Source organism: Manis pentadactyla, chromosome 14, assembly GCF_030020395.1.
Source record: "Manis pentadactyla isolate mManPen7 chromosome 14, mManPen7.hap1, whole genome shotgun sequence".
NCBI lineage: Eukaryota > Metazoa > Chordata > Mammalia > Pholidota > Manidae > Manis > Manis pentadactyla.
Genome location: NC_080032.1, coordinates 44,858,186 through 44,874,876, shown reverse-complemented (window position 1 = coordinate 44,874,876; position 16,691 = coordinate 44,858,186). Strand labels below are relative to the sequence as shown.

Genomic DNA, 16,691 nt, shown 5'->3' with positions numbered 1-16,691 from the left:
TAGTTTTTTTTTTAATGATTATTTGGGGTGAAGGTTATAGGAGAACCTAATGTGTTCCCACGCGTCACCTACAGCACTGCTCCTGTTCCTATACCCTTCAAGTATAGCATTAAGGCAGCTTCCCACGCTCTCTGATAGTGCTGCTCCTCCGAAACCTCCCCCCATTATCCCAGGGCCACGTGGCCTGGAGCTCTCAGCCACCGGTGTACGTTTCGGGCCTGGGTGAGCCAGCAGAAGGCAGAAGGACCTCGGTGTTGCAAGTGCAGGGTGAAGAGTCTGGCTTAGCCTGGACGAACTTTCCAGGCCAGTGCGAAGTTTTCCCATTTTGGGTGCATGTGAGCACCACGCGTCCTAGTTCTGGTTAGTGTGTCAACAGGGTCAGTTCCCGCGGCTACTTCGCGAAAGCTCCGAGGCCAGTGTGAAGCTCAGGGCTGCAGCGGATGAGGGTAAACGCCTCCCCCAGCCTAGTCCCCGTCCTCGGACAACTCCCATCCCGGCCAGGCGTTTCCCTTTAATGCGCGCGCCCGTCAAGGTCCCCGCGTCCCCTCCCAGCCGCCCCGCCGGCCTGTTTCCCTCTCCACTCCCGGTCCCTACCGCCCCTTCTCCCTGGGACGCCCTGCGCACAACCCGCAGCCGCCCGAGCGCGGGACGCGGCTGTCACTTTACTTTTGCGCGCTGCCTGCCCGCCCCCTCGCTGGGCCCGCGGGGCAGCCCGCCCGTTCGAGCGCCCGCCCCCGCCCCCTCGCGGCCGCGCGCGGGGAGGCGGAGGGGCGGAGCGGGACGGGGGCGCGCGGCGCGGCGACGTGGGGTTCGCGCTCTCGCGGTCTCTGCCGGGCGGGTGCGCGCACTCGCGGGGGCGCGCGCGGACGGCCGGGCGCGGCGGCGGCTCAGGGAGGCGGTGGCTTCACTTTCCAGGACTCAGGGGCGGCCGCAGCAGCAGCCACGGGCAGCAGCCTCGGCAGCCGGAGCTGGAACGGCCGGGGGCGGCGGCGGCGCCGAGGGTGAGTCCGGGCGAGCGCGAGCGCGACGGGGGCAGGCGTGGCCGAGCTGTCCGGTGCGCGGTGCGTGGGTCCGGCTTTCGGTGACTAGACGGTCTGCGGGGACGCCCCGTCCCCGGGGCCTGCGCAGCCCCTCCCCCGCCGCAGCCCTCTCTCCCGGTGCTGGGGCTCGAGCTCGCGACCTGCGCGGACGCCTCCCCCTCAGGTATGTGCCTGGGCCACGCCGGTGCCCCCCCCATCCCGGGCTCCCTCCCTCTCGCGGGCGCCCCCAGCCTCCCCTACACGTCGCTGGACTTTGCCTACACCGCTCGCGCCCTGGTGCTCTCCCTCCCTGCGCCCCGGCGTGCCCCATTCCCCGCGCCCCCTCCCGCGAGCCTCCTGCCCGGGTTTCTCGCCCTTTCCACCCCTCCCCCTCCTTCCCATCCACCCCCTTCTGCCTCTTCCCTCCCTGCCCATCTTCTACCCCCTTCCGTTCTCAGTTCCCCGTCCTTCGGCACCCTCCCAGTCCCTTCCCTCTCCCTGCCGAATCCTGGAACTTAGTCTTTTCAAAAGTACAAGATAAATGTCACGCTGGAAAGTGCCCGGCTTGATCTTTTGCTATTTTCTCTAATTGCATAATTAGTGCACATGGTGTCTCTCCTGGAGAGTGCCGGGTCTGGCTAACCCCGTCGCCGCCGCACCCCCGCGGCCCGCCTGGAAAAGACCTTGCGGGGTGTGTTTGTGTGCGCCCTGGTGTGGGGTGTGTGTTGTGTTGTTCTTTTGTGAAGCCTAGCGCTTGTCACAATTTGGAACCGAAGCCCATTTTTCTCTGGTCTCGTCTCTGCAGCCCCCACTGGCCTGGTTTGAAACTGGATTCCCTCTGTCCCTGCTCTCCAGCCCCCTTCTCCCCCTCTCTTCTCTCATAATGTTTTCATCCTTTTGCCCTTTACCATTTCTAATGAAGATAAAGCGTAGCTTCTTGTGGCTTTTTTTTCCCACGACCGACCAGAGATGTCCAATCCATCTTCCCTTAAGGAAATTAAGGCCGCCGTAGAAAAACATCATCCTGTGCTCCGTGGCTGTTAGATCTATTTGCATGTTTTCGAGATTCATCGTTTTGTGTATTCCACAGAGTCTACTCAAATATTTTTATTTAAAAGTGCAAAAGGAAGTGCTAGGGTTTACCTTAAGATTATCTGCGCTACAGAGAGATTTTAAGCTCTTCTTCGTTTTTTATCCTTGATGCTTTAAAAAGTATGTTTCTGAATATGTGATAATTCAGTCTGGACCTTGGAACCTGAATATTTGTGTTTATTCAGACAGTTTGGATGCTCCTTGGCTCTTCAGAATTTTCTATGTCGGTTGCTGCTGCTGAATGGGTTATTTTCTTATAATGTCATATCCCATTTTATTTCCCCCAGGACATAGCACCCTTCCTCAAATGAAAAGGGTGTTCCACTGTTATTTCCTGCATAAATATTTTCACAGTTAAGTTAAAAGTTGGATATTGCTAGATGTGCATAAAATATAAATTATTTTATTTCACATTTTAGAAGAGTTTAGAAACGTGAGTAGGGAGACAAATAGCAAGATAACAAATGACAGAATTAAGCATCTGCCTGTTGTAAAAGCTCAAAGGAACACTTGATTTTGCAGTTTCATATCGTGAGATATTGTTATAAGGCTTATCTGGACAGTAATCTGGATTTATAGCGTGACTTTAGTTGCTTATGTTATCAGTAATATTTATAACCAAATCATTTCATTTTTATGGAACATGGTGAGTTTCATTCACTAAATGTTATTAATTTTCAGGACTGTAGTGAGAGCATAGACTCAACATGGCTAATACAGGCTTAAATAATTGGTGTGTTAAAAAAGTAATTCTATCTAAACTCTTTAACACATTTGAGAAAAATATACCTTACTATTTTATCTGTGGAAATGAAGTTTTACTTTGAGTACTAAGTAAAAATATAAATTTAAATTTCTTAATATATTTGAAACTATCATCGAAGAATAGCTTTATGTTTATATCCCTGGGATTTAAGTTCATCTTCCTTCTAGATTAGATGGTTGGATCAAATTAGCTTTTTAGGAATTAATCTTAAGGTAATTTTAAAATGCTCATTTAGAGGGTAACATTTAAAGAGTTTTAATTGATGAATTTTTATTCATTGGTACTTGGGAAAGAACAAACAGCAATCTTATAACTAATTAAAATGCTTATAGACTTGTTTTTCATAAAAATCAGTTGCCACCTGAGTGGTACAGTCATTTTCTTTCCTGTACTTTTCTCTGTAATTAGGCATTCCGAAAACAAAACCTGCACAGATATGCCTTACTCCTGATATTTGAAAAAAGATACAAAAAGTTTGTTTTTAAAAGTTTCTGTTGTCGTTATTAGTGGCCTCAGATGAATTTATCATGTATAGGTTAAGATTTGGCTGAAATATTTTAGGTCCAAAGTGGAAATAAAATTTTTTCCTTTATTGTGAAGCTATAAAAATTATACTCTGGGTATTTCTGATAGTCTCTAGGGAGACTAATTTTAGTCTTCTGATATTCTTGAGCAGTTTATGAAATTTGTGTTTCAGATTATGGCCTTTACATCACTGAGTAGTCTTTTAAGTAATTATATACTTAGGGCATTATTAGATAGTGTGTAAGTGCACATAAAAATGTTAAAATCAATGTGTAGCTTTATAACTAGTGTCATATACACCTGAAACTCTAGGCATAGTTTATTAAACTGAAGCTTCAGCTTCAGTAAAAAATAATTTTACTTGTTTCTTTGTATTTGTCATGTAATGGATTGCTTCTGGTTTAAGATGTGTGAAATGATTTCTTACTCATTTCACATTTCTTAAAATACTGTCAACAGCGTTTTGCTATATCTGAGGGTCTTTCCTGAGAATTGTCTTTCTCACTTCTCTGCATGTCTGCTTTATCTAATATACTCTTAACGTACGTACTTAAAAGATTTTAAACTTCTGATGTATTTTAACTGAATGAGGTTGGCTGGAAAAAAAAAGTGGAATCCAAGGAGAATTAAACTGAAAGAAAAATGGGAAGAAAAAAAGCAAGAAATATGTTAGGATTGTTAGAGTTAGATGTGAAACATACTGATATAAAATTTCAGTGTTCTATTAAGTGACTTTAGTACTCATAAAAGATGTCACAGCTGTGGAGAATGATGCTCTCCATTTAGCGAGTAGGTAGAGGAGCAGTCACACTTCCCTGTCAGCGGGCGTCCCAGCTGCTTGCGCAGACCTCCTTTCCTTCTGCCTGGGGGAAGGGAGCTGCTGGGGTTGGGAGGGCTGGTGGCCTGGTGTGTGCGATGTCTTCTTGAAGGCGTTCAGTGTTTTCTGTGGATCTTAACCTCTTCGTGCTTCCTGATTCTTCCATTCTCTCGCAGTGCTTTTCGGTTTTTAACCATAAAAATTTCAGTCCATTAAAGGTCTGTCAACTAGCTATACATTTGGACTAATTATAGTAATAAAAAATAGGGCTTTGAGGTGCCTTTTACCGACGTGGTTATTAGATGACTGTAATATGGGGGCACAAGGCCCTTCAGAGTCTGAACGTCAGCTTGTCAGGCTGGTCTTGGATTTGTCAGTACAGTCTAAGCTGGTTGGGTCATAAGGGATGTATTCATAGTACTCCAGCTTAGAAATGGGTGATGATAAAATGACAGGTGAGAGAGGATACCCTTCTCACAGCACTGGAGTTTTTTGTGTCTGCTGTCTAGGTTCTAAGAGCCACCCATGTATCAAAGTATTAAGGAAATTGAGTTGATAATCAGAACTGCTTAGGGACTGTGAACTCAAAGCAAAGGGGATTTGAAAGCCTCGAGGGATATTTTTTCTAGACTGTGGGGAAAAAAAAAAGAATCCTTCAGAGACTCGGTGCAGTGTCCATCTTTTGTGAAACCTGGCTTCTTGCTGTATTTGCTGGGTCAGTGCGACGCCAGCACACGGTTCAGTTTTACCTGGAATCGTGCCGGCCTCTGTGTCCTTCTCTTATCTCCAAGGTTACTTAAAACAATTGAGTAACTCAGAGGATTTTAACTCAGTAGTTTTTAGAGTATTTAGAGGTGTGTGACATCACCATTTTCTAATTTAAGAACAATTTCATCATCCCCAAAGGAAACTCTGTACCTATTAGCAATCCTTCCCTATTCTTCCCTCACTCCTAGCCCCTGGCAACCACCTAACCACCTTTTCTCTCTCTAGATTTGCCTGTTCTGGACATTTCATATAAATGGAATCATACAGCTGTGGTCCTTTGTGACTGCCTTCTTTCACTTACCATAATGTTTTCAAAGTTCATCCATGTTGTACATGTAGATACTACACTTCATTCCTTTCACATGGCTGAATAACGTTGTATTGTATGGATTTACCACATTCACCAGGACAGTGGACATTTGAGTTGTTTCCTCTTTTTTAGCTCTATGAATAATGAACATTTTGTGTATATGTTTTGTATGTGTTCATTCCTCATCTCAGTACATTTTGAATGGATGAAAGAAAAAGTTTTGGCAACTCCCAACTCTTTGTAAATGACCAATTTACTCATTTTCTGTTAGCTTTACTTCTTTCCATTTTGAGGCTTACTTTCTCTCTGTTCTTGAAGGACCTTGCTATAAGTCCTCCCACAACTCAATAAATGATTTTTGATTCTTTAATCCAGGATCTACAATGTCCACTGAGGCACAGAGAGTTGATGACAGTCCCAGCACTAGTGGAGGGAGTTCCGATGGAGACCAACGTGAAAGTGCCCAGCCAGAACCGGAAAGAGAGCAAGTACAGCCCAAGAAAAAGGAGGGAAAAATATCCAGCAAAACAGCTGCTAAATTGTCAACTAGTGCTAAAAGGTACCTCAATTATTGTAATGTTTTTATTTTTAGTATCAATTTATTGTCTGTAATTCTGTATTTCTGCTTCATTTCATCAGTTTTCTGGAGGTGGACTAATGAAGTCTTTCTTTCTTCTTCAATGTGGTTTCCTTTACGTGGTTTAATTGTAGACAAGATGAACTTTTTAAAGTCAGTTAAACAGCGTGGTGAACTCTTAAAATGCATACCCCTTGTGTGTTTGTATGTATTTATATATTTTTAGATGAGTATATACAGGAGAATGAATGTAAATGTGTGATGGTTTGACTTATGGTTCCTTTGACGATAAATATTTTATTCTGTTCAGTAACCCAGAATAGAGAGTAGGAGTCTGTTGAAATAGTTGTTGAATGTTAGTGCATTTCCTATTACTCCTTGTTAGTGAAGTGAGAAATGCTGGAGGTAGTAACAGATGCACTGGTTTCATCATATTAGGCAGTGGGTCCCTCTTGATACAGATATCCTTTTTCTCTAGAGTGCAGATAGATCTGGAAGGCAGGTATTGAATGATTCTCTGTTGCCACATCAATTGCTTATGGTGATTGGCATGTCATTAGACTCAGCAGAAGCAATCTGCTTTAATATTGTTACATTAAAGAATATCTCTTGGAAAATAATTTAAAGTTAAATTAAATTTAGTAGCGTCTTTCCCGATCCTGTGATTTATGTTCTTGTTGTGCTTTAATAATACCTTTTTTTTCCATAAATAGGGAGCATAAATAACACAATCTGTAAATTTTAGGCATAGTGGAATGTCTGAATGTTGAATGATAGCTTTATATTTTATTGGATAATGTGAGTTAGGGGAAACTCCTTTCCCAAAGATAAAAAACTTTCTGGTCTAGTAGACCTTATTTCCCTGTGGCCTAGTCAGGCCACAGGACTGGGAAAAGCCTCCCCAGGACTCCTTGTGGGACATGCTTTCCCAGGGAGAGTTGTTGGAGTGATGGTGAGTGGTTAGCAGCCCATTGCAAGGGACTAGGGAAGTCGTTTATCCCTCCCCAGAAGTATGTTTTGATCCCTGACCTCTGTTGAAGTGTGGAAGTCAGATAGCCTGGAACTTTAAAACTTTAGACCTCTGTCTGAGAACATGCTCCTGTGGGAAAAGGGTTCAATTTGTTTCTTTTATCACATTGCATGTCCAAAGGGCCTCAGCTGGCTGACCTAACCCCTATGCTGCCTGGTCACAGCACGAAATGACCTGCTGCTAGGGGTGCAGTTAGGATGGATAAGAAAGGTGGGAAAGGAGAAAATACGATATTTGGATGAGAGAGAGGAGGTTGGGATGGTGGGTGACAGATACTCAGGTACACATGTGGCCTCAAGTAAGTGAGGCAACATTAATTAAGTCCTGAGCTTCTGGCAGGGCCTCTCCAGCTTGTGAGCAAAGGGAGAGGATGGCTGGCCAGGGCTGCGGGGAGTTGGGACTGGAGGGTGCTTCTCTGCTGGGGTTTCTGTGCTCTGCTCTCCATGCCTGCTAGTTAGCAAAGACTCCTGTCTGCCTTCATGAGGCCTTGTTTCCTCTGGCTGGGAGCACCACCATAAAATACCTCAAAATCACATTTCTTGGGTGATGTATCAAAGACTGTATCATGAAAGTGAGGGGTGCATGAACTTTTTCAAGTCCATGGGTCATCTTTTACTTCATTTTATGTTCAAAGTATAGATTATATAGTTAAACCTAGTCCTCCCCTCCCCATTTTAAATAAGGTATAAAACTAGTTTTGAGGTGGTCTGTGAAGAATCCAGGACAGTTTCTCACCGGCATGTAATGGTGTTATTACACTGGTGAAAGTAGAAGTATCTTTTGAGTTGCTTTCTGGCTGAAAGAATCCCTCCATTAGTAAATTCACTCTTTTGAATCTCTGATTTTGAATTGTGATTCATGACGTTCCTCTAGAAAGTCTCTGGATAGCTTATGAGTAACAATATCTGAAGTGACTTAGTTATTTACTCTATGTTAAACACAAAAATGGTGCTGCACTGCTAATGCTTTAAGGTTGAGAAAAAAAAGCTTAATTCTTCCCTCTTCCTTTCCCCAAGTTGATAGTAGAGATTCTGCCCCACCTCATCTCTGCTTAAGTCTAAGAACCAAGAAAAAGTTGGGAGCACCCCGACCCACATCTTTTTAATTCACCATTATACACGCAGTACCTAGCATAGTAGGGTCACCGTATTTATTTACTGGTTGCCTTAGAACCTTGAGTTTATTGTAGAGATTGGATCTTCCATGAATATTGGGATCCCAGTACTAGTGTGTTCAGAAGATTCAAAGTTAGAGATAGTTTCAAAATAAAATTCTAATTTATACTTAGTTATTGATAATTTTATTCATACGAAAAGTCATCTCCAAATAGTGTCATTTTGTGACAGGTAGTTAGAAGCAGGGCAGAGCGTGGGCACTAGAGACAGGATCTGGACTAGCTTCTAGGCTCTGGTATTTAGTAGTTCTGTGATCTTAGGTTCCCAGTTTAACCTTTCTAAACCTTAGTTTCTTCTGTAAAATAGAGATAATAATGGTACCATCTTCATAAGGCTGTTTGGAGGACTAAATATGACAGAGCATTTATTTGGAACACATGAGGTCTCATACACTGATACTGTCACTTATAGACTTTGTGCTAACATAGGTATTTTTCAAGTCCATTTGATAAACTTTAGGAAAATGAGGTAACATGATGTATGTGTTAACCTCTGAGAACTTAATGGTATTGGTAAACTAGAAATACTCAGATGCTATAACTGTATACATTTTATAGTAATCAAGCAAAGCCCTTTGCACTTAGGTGCTCAGTTACACAACATGTACCATGACTGTAGAATTAATAATTTGGTGTGGAAACATATTTTCTTGGGGAAAAACAATCTTCAATTTTCAGGTATTTTAGCAAAGTGATATAGGATACAGAAAACATTTAAGCAGGTATTTTATTTAAATAATGGAATAATGAATATGTCTTTTTTAGAGAAGAGGAAGGTTGTAGTTACATTTTTTATGCATTTTTGCTCTTTGGAAATAATTTGTCTCTTAAAACAATTGACATGCTCTTGTAGTCTGTTCTCTTGATAATGTCTGTATCACTCTTATTTGCTAGTATAAAGTTTGATTATGTCTACAGTGCCAAATACTGTTGATTTTATTAAATTGACTTGTCAAGTTCAATGAGACATCTATTCTGAGCTCTTCATTGAATGGACTGTTCTGCCTCTTTCATATGTTGACACATAAATGTGATTTTAAATCACATTTATTCAAATTAACTTTGTGATTTTATTGGACACAATATAATACTGTTGTAGTAATAATCTTTGGTTTTTGTTAGGTTGAAAGGTGGATTCCAGTATGAACTTTTATTATATGGGCTCATCTGTTTGTTTTCCACATGAGAATGAAGTAGTACTCTTTATAATATTTTGAAATTACTGTGTTTTCTTGATTCTAAACATAATTTTAAAACTTTTTAATATTTCTGAAATCAGTATGTATCTTAACAACAGATGTGCATGATCATTTAGTTGAGGGTGTCAAAAATCAGTGGTCTCTTAGAATCACAGATATGTAATAGATATCACCATTTAGAATTAAACTCTAGGTTTATTATTTGCAATGGCTCTGTTTTCTAGGTTAGTTCAGAGACTACTTTGAGATTTAAAAATTTTTAGTTAATTGTTGCATGATGTTTTCTTCTTGAAAATAAGGTCATTTTGGAAGGTTTGGACCAGTTGATTCAGTTGGTTAGAATAGGGTTTCTCAGGTGACTGAGGAATACAGTCATAAGAGTATATAGAAAGTCATCTATGTGGTATGAAGGCTTTCTTTTCTTTTCTTCTTCTTTTTTTTTTTCAATTTTATTTTGGTATCATTACTCTACAATTACATGAAGGACATTATGTTTACTAGGCTCCCCCCTTCACCGAGTCACCCTCACATCCCTGTTCACAGTCACTGTCCATCAACATAGTAAGGTGCTGTAAAATCACTACTTGTCTTCTCTGTGTTGCACAGCCCTCCCCATGCCCCTCACACACTATACATGTTAATTGTAATGCCCCCTTTCTTTTTTTCCCGCCCTTATCCCTCCCTCCCCACCCGTCCTCCCCAGTCCCTTTCCCTTTGGTAACTGTTAGTCCATTCTTGGGTTCTGTGCTTCTGCTGCTGTTTTGTTCCTTCAGTTTTCTTTTGTTCTTACACTCCACATATGAGTGAAATCATTTGGTACTTGTCTTTCTCCGCCTGGCTTATTTCACTGAACATAATACCTTCTAGCTCCATCCATGTTGTTGCGAATGGTAGGATCTGTTTTTTTCTTATGGCTGAGTAATATTCCATTGTGTATATGTACCACATCTTCTTTACCCATTCAGCTACTGATGGACATTTAGGTTGCTTCCATATCTTGGCTATTGTAAATAGTGCAGCGATAAACATAGGGGTGCATCTGTCTTTTTCAAACTGGAGTGCTGCATTGTTGGGGTAAATTCCTAGAAGTGGAATTCCTGGGTCAAATGGTATTTCTATTTTGAGCATTTTGAGGAACCTCCATACTGCTTTCCACAATGGTTGAACTAATTTATATTCCCACCAGCAGTGTAGGAGGGCTCCCCTTTCTCCACAACCTTGCCAACATTTGTTGTTGTTTATTTTTTGGGTGGTGGTGATCCTTACTGGTGTGAGATGATATCTCATTGTGGTTTTAATTTGCATTTCTCTGATGACAAGCGATGTGGAGCATCTTTTCATGTGTCTGTTGGCCATCTGAATTTCTTCTTTAGAGAACTGTCTATTCAGCTCCTCTGCCCATTTTTTAATTGGATTATTTGCTTTTTGTTTGTTGAGGTGTGTGAGCTCTGTATATATTTTGGATGTCAACCCTTTATCGGATCTGTCATTTACGAATATATTCTCCCATACTTTTTTGTTCTATTGATGGTGTCCTTTGCTGTACAGAAGCTTTTCAGCTTGATATAGTCCCGTTTGTTCATTTTTGCTTTTGTTTCCCTTGCCCGGGGAGATATATTCAAAAAGAGGTCACTCATGTTTATGTCTAAGAGATTTTTGCCTGTGTTTTTTTCTAAGAGTTTTATGGTTTCATGACTTACATTCAAGTCCTTGATCCATTTCGAATTTACTTTTGTGTATGGGGTTAGACAGTGATCCAGTTTCATTCTCTTACATGTAGCTGTCCAGTTTTGCCCACACCATCTGTTGAAGAGACTGTCATTTCCCCATTGTATGTCCATGGCCCCTTTATTGAATATTAGTTAACCATATATGTTTGGGTTAATGTTTGGAGTCTCTATTCTGTTCCATTGGTCTGTGGCTCTGTTCTTGTGCCAGTACCAAATTGTCTTAATTACTGTGGCTTTGTAGTAGAGCTTGAAGTTGGGGAGTGAGATCCCCTCTTTTCTTCTTTTTTAAAGTAACTGTTAAGAAAACACTGTTGTGAATCCCCATAGTCTACTTGGCCTTGAGTGAGTTATTGAATTTTTTTTAACCAAACATGTATGCATTTTAAACATGTTAACACATATACAGTGCTTTCATTTTTCTGAACCATTAATGCAACTTGCTGATGTTATAATGGGTGCTTCATATCTTTTCCTTTTGTATAATTTTTGTATCATATTCTTCAACTGAGTCTAAATGAGTCTTGATCCCCACCTCTTGTAGCAAATGACAGCTGCGTGCCTTACTCTTACCATCCTGAAGCATTTAAGGTATTAAATGAAGTTTTGCAAACTGAAATTTAGTCTGTATTTTGCTGTGACTTTTCTCAGTAACTGTGCAGTTGCTAACTTCTGTATTGTAATAATCAAAGAGTAGCACTGCCAGATGGAAAATTTAGGCAATTGTCTAGTTGATTTATGTCGAAAGAAATAATTTTGTCTTAAAAGTTCTGATAAGTGAGGCCTTTCTGTTTGTTTGACTTAGCAAGGTAATTGCCTCCTTCACCTTAGCTGTGTTTAATAACTGGCCTTAGTTTCCTTATCTTTTAAATGGGGACTGATAAAATACTAATACTTAGAGGATTCTGTGAGATTTATTTAACTCACTTCTAATAGCCTAAGATCATCATGTCAGAGGTACACTGTGAGTGTGAATTATTTTTCCTCACCCTAAGGGACAGTGCCTGAAATAGCTATCTTCCTTACCCCACATGTCAGGACTGAGAAGCTTAATGCATACCATGATCACAACTTTTGAGATAGAATTGAATTGCTGTCATTGAAAACAGCAGGACATCTTGCAACTGTTTAAATAGCAATTCTTGGTATAATCTTTTCTGTCGAGAAAAATACAACCATTTTTAGGTAACAGTGGCTCAAAATTTATTATAATGTATTGACTCACTGACCAGAGTTGTCAAGTTTAGCAGTAAATCGCTTTTTATATTGAATAATTAGATTTGGAATTACAGACATCTGGAGGGATTCAGGTCCCCTTATAGAACGCTATCACAGAAAATTATGATTTGTCAATTTTTTTTTAAGCCAAAAGGGACAATATAAGCACAAAGCAAGATGAGCTATTTGAAGATCCTTAAGAAGTTCTTTTATGTTAAAAATAGTTTTCTTTGACTGTTTAAGCATGTACTTTTAAATGCCTGTTTTTTTGGTTCTCTTAGTTTAAAAACAATTTATAGAAGTTATTATTTTTCTGGTAACAAACAGTACAGAAACATTTTTAATAGAAAGCAATGGTTTTCTGTCCAAACACCCTCCCTATCCCAATTCCATTTCCTGAACTGGAAACTTTTAGTCTTCTCCAGCTTTAGTCCTTCTGTTAGTTTTCTGTATAACTTAATGTACTTAAACCTAATTGTTTACTTAAATAATACCTTTTGACTTTTTGCTGTGAGATCTGAGGATATAGCTTGTTTACCTGCTCTTCCTTCCTTTCCCTCCTTCTAGTTAATGATAATTGTATTTAAAAAAAAAGGTTTGTTTTTCTAAACTAAAGAATATTTAAGACACTATTTTTTATACCTTCCAATTTCAACAGTATTTCTTGGTGCCCTACTTTGTAAAATGGGGATTATTAAAATCCTTCATTCTTTCTTCCATCTACTCAAACCTGTCCTCCATCGACTTTTAGCTGGTTTCTTTTAGCTACACTTAATTCTTCCTCAAGATGAGTAACATTTACATTGTGTAGAATGCACCTATACAACCCATATTCTGTGCTTTGTAAGCAAAAGACCCGTAAATTGTCCAGACATTTACTAGAACTAAATATTCAGTGCCAGACCAAACAGGATGTTAGGAATAATTTTCCTAAAAGTCCAATGTCATGATCTCTAGGCTATGCAATGAATCATAGCATTTAGGCAAAATGTCAAATCTTTTTTTTTTCCCATTAACACCTGTTTCATTATTAAAGTAATTTTACATTTCAGTTTCCCTCATATTTTTGGTCAATGATTTTCTTACAGAGGTGTTTTTCTTTTGGGATTTCTGGATGTTCCCTCCACCCCCATGCTGCCTTGAATAATGAGTCTTCATTATATCTTTATACACTGTTGTATCCCCATTGGCTATCTCAACCTGTTTAATTTTCACCTGTCTGCCTTGTCTTCCAGAAATACACTGAAATTTCTCCTCTGTTGGTCACTGCTTCTCTTTGCTGTTGTTCCTTTTGGCACTTTTTGCCCTGCAGGAGTGTGTGCATGCTCAGACTGCTGTCTGTAACCAGGACTTACCCTTTCAGTTTTAAAGTGCCTGTTTATGCTTTTGCTGAAATCAACAAATGTTGTTCTCCTGTATCAGAGTCTTTTAATTATGGGCCATATGTCCTTTCTTTAGTTAGTATTTGGTTGGTCTGCTTTCTTTGCTGTGATTTTATTTTCTCTGGTGACATCTGTTTAGCCTTAGAAGTGCTCCCATCTAGAGCAGTCCCTCTAAAATACCCTGTAGAGGTGGTTTGTGGGAGGCAAATTCCCTCAACTTTTGCTTGTCTGAGAATTGTTTAATCCCTCCTTCATATTTAAATTATAATCGTGCTGGATACAGTATCCTTGGTTCAAGGCCCTTCTGTTTCATTGCATTAAATATATCATGCCATTCTCTTCTGGCCTGTAAGGTTTCTGTCGAGAAGTCTGATGATAGCCTGATGGGTTTTCCTTTATAGGTGACCTTTTTCTCTCTAGCTGCCTTTAAAACTCTTTCCTTGTCCTTGATCTTTGCCATTTTAATTATTATGTGTCTTGGTGTTGTCCTCCTTGGGTCCTTTCTGTTGGGAGTTCTGTGTGTTTCCGTGGTCTGTTCGATTATTTCCTCCCCCAGTTTGGGGAAGTTTTCAGGAATTATTTCTTCAAAGACACTTTCTATCCCTTTTTCTCTCTTCTTCTTCTTCTGGTACCCCTATAATACAGATATTGTTCCTTTTGGATTGGTCACACAGTTCTCTTAATATTGTTTCATTCCTGGAGATCCTTTTATCTCTCTCTCTACGTCAGCTTCTATGTGTTCCTGTTCTCTGGTTTCTATTCCATCAATGGCCTCTTACATCTTATCCATTCTTCTTATAAATCCTTCCAGAGTTTGTTTCACTTCTGTAATCTCCTTCCGGACACCTGTAATCTCCCTCCGGACTTCATCCCTTAGCTCTTGTATATTTCTCTGCATCTCCATCAGCATGTTTATGATTTTTATTTTGAATTCTTTTTCAGGAAGACTGGTTAGGTCTGTCTCCTTCTCAGGTGTTGTCTCTGTTATCTTTGTCTGCCTGAAATTTTGCCTTTTCATGGCGATAGAGATAGTTTGCAGAGGTGGCACGAGTGATGGCTGGGAGAACTTCCCTTCTTGTTGGTTTGTGGCCTTCCTCTCCTGGGAGAACAGCGACCTCTAGTGGCTTGTGCTGGGCAGCTGCGCGCAGACGGGGCTTCTGATTCTTGCCTGGCCGCTATGGAGTTTAGCTCTGCTGTAGCTGTGGGCGTGGCCTTCCTCGGGCTACTGCTCCGATATGGTGGAGCCGCGTTGGAGGGGGAATGGCCAGGAGGCTGTTTATCTCCGTGAGGGGCCTCCGTGCTCCCTGCTGCCCAGGGGGTTAGAGTGCCCCCAGTTCCCCAGATTCCCTGCTGCTGGACTAAGTGTCCCAGGATGCTTCTGTCCGTCTGTGAGGTCCCTGTCCCTTTAAGACTTCCAAAAAGCACTTACTTTTCTTTGTCCCCAGGGCACCGGCTGCGGGGACCCGCTCACGGGTCTTACTGTCCTGTTTCCCTATTATCCAGGACCCCACGCATGCACTGTGTCTGCGCTCTGGTGTGGATGGCTAGGGCTGGCTATTTAGCAGTCCTGGGCTCCCTCTCCCTCCCCACTCCAACTCCTCTCCTCCTGCCTGGAGCTGGGGTGTGGGGCGCTCAGGTCCCGCTGGGCCGGGGCTTGTATCTTGCCCCCTTCGTGAGGCGCTGGGTTCTAGCAGGTGTGGATGTGGTCTGGATGTTGTCCTGTGTCTTCTGGTGTCTCTTTTAGGAAGAGTTGTCTTTGTTGTATCTTCAAAAATATATGTGGTTTTGGGAGGAGATTTCTGCTGCTCTACTCACGCCGCCCTCTTGGCTCCACCTGCATATGTACTTTCTGTGCATATAAGCACATCATAGAATCCATCTTAGAAGGAAATCATATGTTGTAAAGATAATAGAGATCGTGGCATTTGTTCTACTTAACCTCCTCTTCATTTTGTAGGATGGATAACTTAGGCTGAGAGAGAACTCGTGTGTGAGCAGTCTTTTTCATCCCAGAACTCTCAAATTAATGGCATAGCAGAATTAAAATGAAAGTTTTTGACTTTGAACTGATTAGTCATGTCCTACTTCATAATGCCGCACCGACCTTGAACCACACAGCTTAGACAAGTAAAAATTGTATTAGTGTGAGATTCCTTAAGGACGTTGGTGCCAGTCCTTTTGGAGAAGCACACCTAATCTTTAGTTCCATTTGTTGTCTTGAAAAATAGATAGAATTAAATTGAGCAAGTATTTTTGCTCATGTTCTTGTTTTCTAGGCTATTTTAGTCAGCTGTCATCCATATACTATCACAGTAATTACCAGACAGCAGGCATCCAGCTGTGAGCAAATCTCACCTTTGAAGACCAAGGAGAGAAGAAATGGTTTTGAGAATTTTTTTCTGTATTTGGTTTAACAAAGCCTGTGTTTAATAGTACATAAATGATTGTTAAGAAGTTGCTAAGTGTAAATCTACAGATTCAATGCAATCCCTATCAAAATACCAACAGCATTCTTCAACAAACTGGAATAAATAGTTCTAAAATTCATATGGAACCACAAAAGACTGCAAATAGCCAAAGCAATCCTGAGAAGGAAGAATAAAGCAGGGAGGATCTTGCTTCCCAACTTCAAGCTCTATTACAAAGCCACAGTAATTAAGACAATTTGGTACTGGCACAAGAACAGGCCCATAGACCAGTGGAATATAATAGAGAGTTCAGATACTAACCCAAGCATATATGGTCAATTAATATATGATAAAGGAGCCATGGATATACAGTGGGGAAATGACAGCCTCATCAATAGCTGGTGTTGGCAAAACTGGACAGCTACATGTAAGAGAATGAAACTGGATTACTGTCTAACTTGATACACAAAAGTAAACTCAAAATGGATCAAAGACCTGAATGTAAGTCATGAAACCATAAAACTCTTAGAAGAAAACATAGGCAAAACTCTCTTCAATCTAAACAGGAGCAACGTTTTCATTAAAATATCTCCCCAGGCAAGGGAAACAAAAGCAAAAATGAACAAGTGGGACTATATCAAACTAAAAACTTCTGTACAGCAAAAGACACCATCAGTAG

The 16,691-nt window shown here is 41.1% G+C and overlaps 1 protein-coding gene across 2 annotated transcripts in view; it reads left to right on the top strand.

Annotated features, from left to right (window-relative positions):
• The first annotated feature begins 838 nt into the window (after nt 1-838).
• Nucleotides 839-16,691, top strand: part of UBE2E2 (ubiquitin conjugating enzyme E2 E2) — a 341,224-nt gene continuing 325,371 nt past the window's right edge. Inside the window, exons 1-2 of one of the 2 annotated variants that reach the window (XM_036886132.2) lie at nt 839-1,001; nt 5,673-5,856. In XM_036886132.2, coding sequence (XP_036742027.1) covers nt 5,681-5,856 — 176 coding nt within the window. In that variant the 5' untranslated portion in view covers nt 839-1,001; nt 5,673-5,680. The other variant, XM_036886131.2, reaches the window with a different exon arrangement.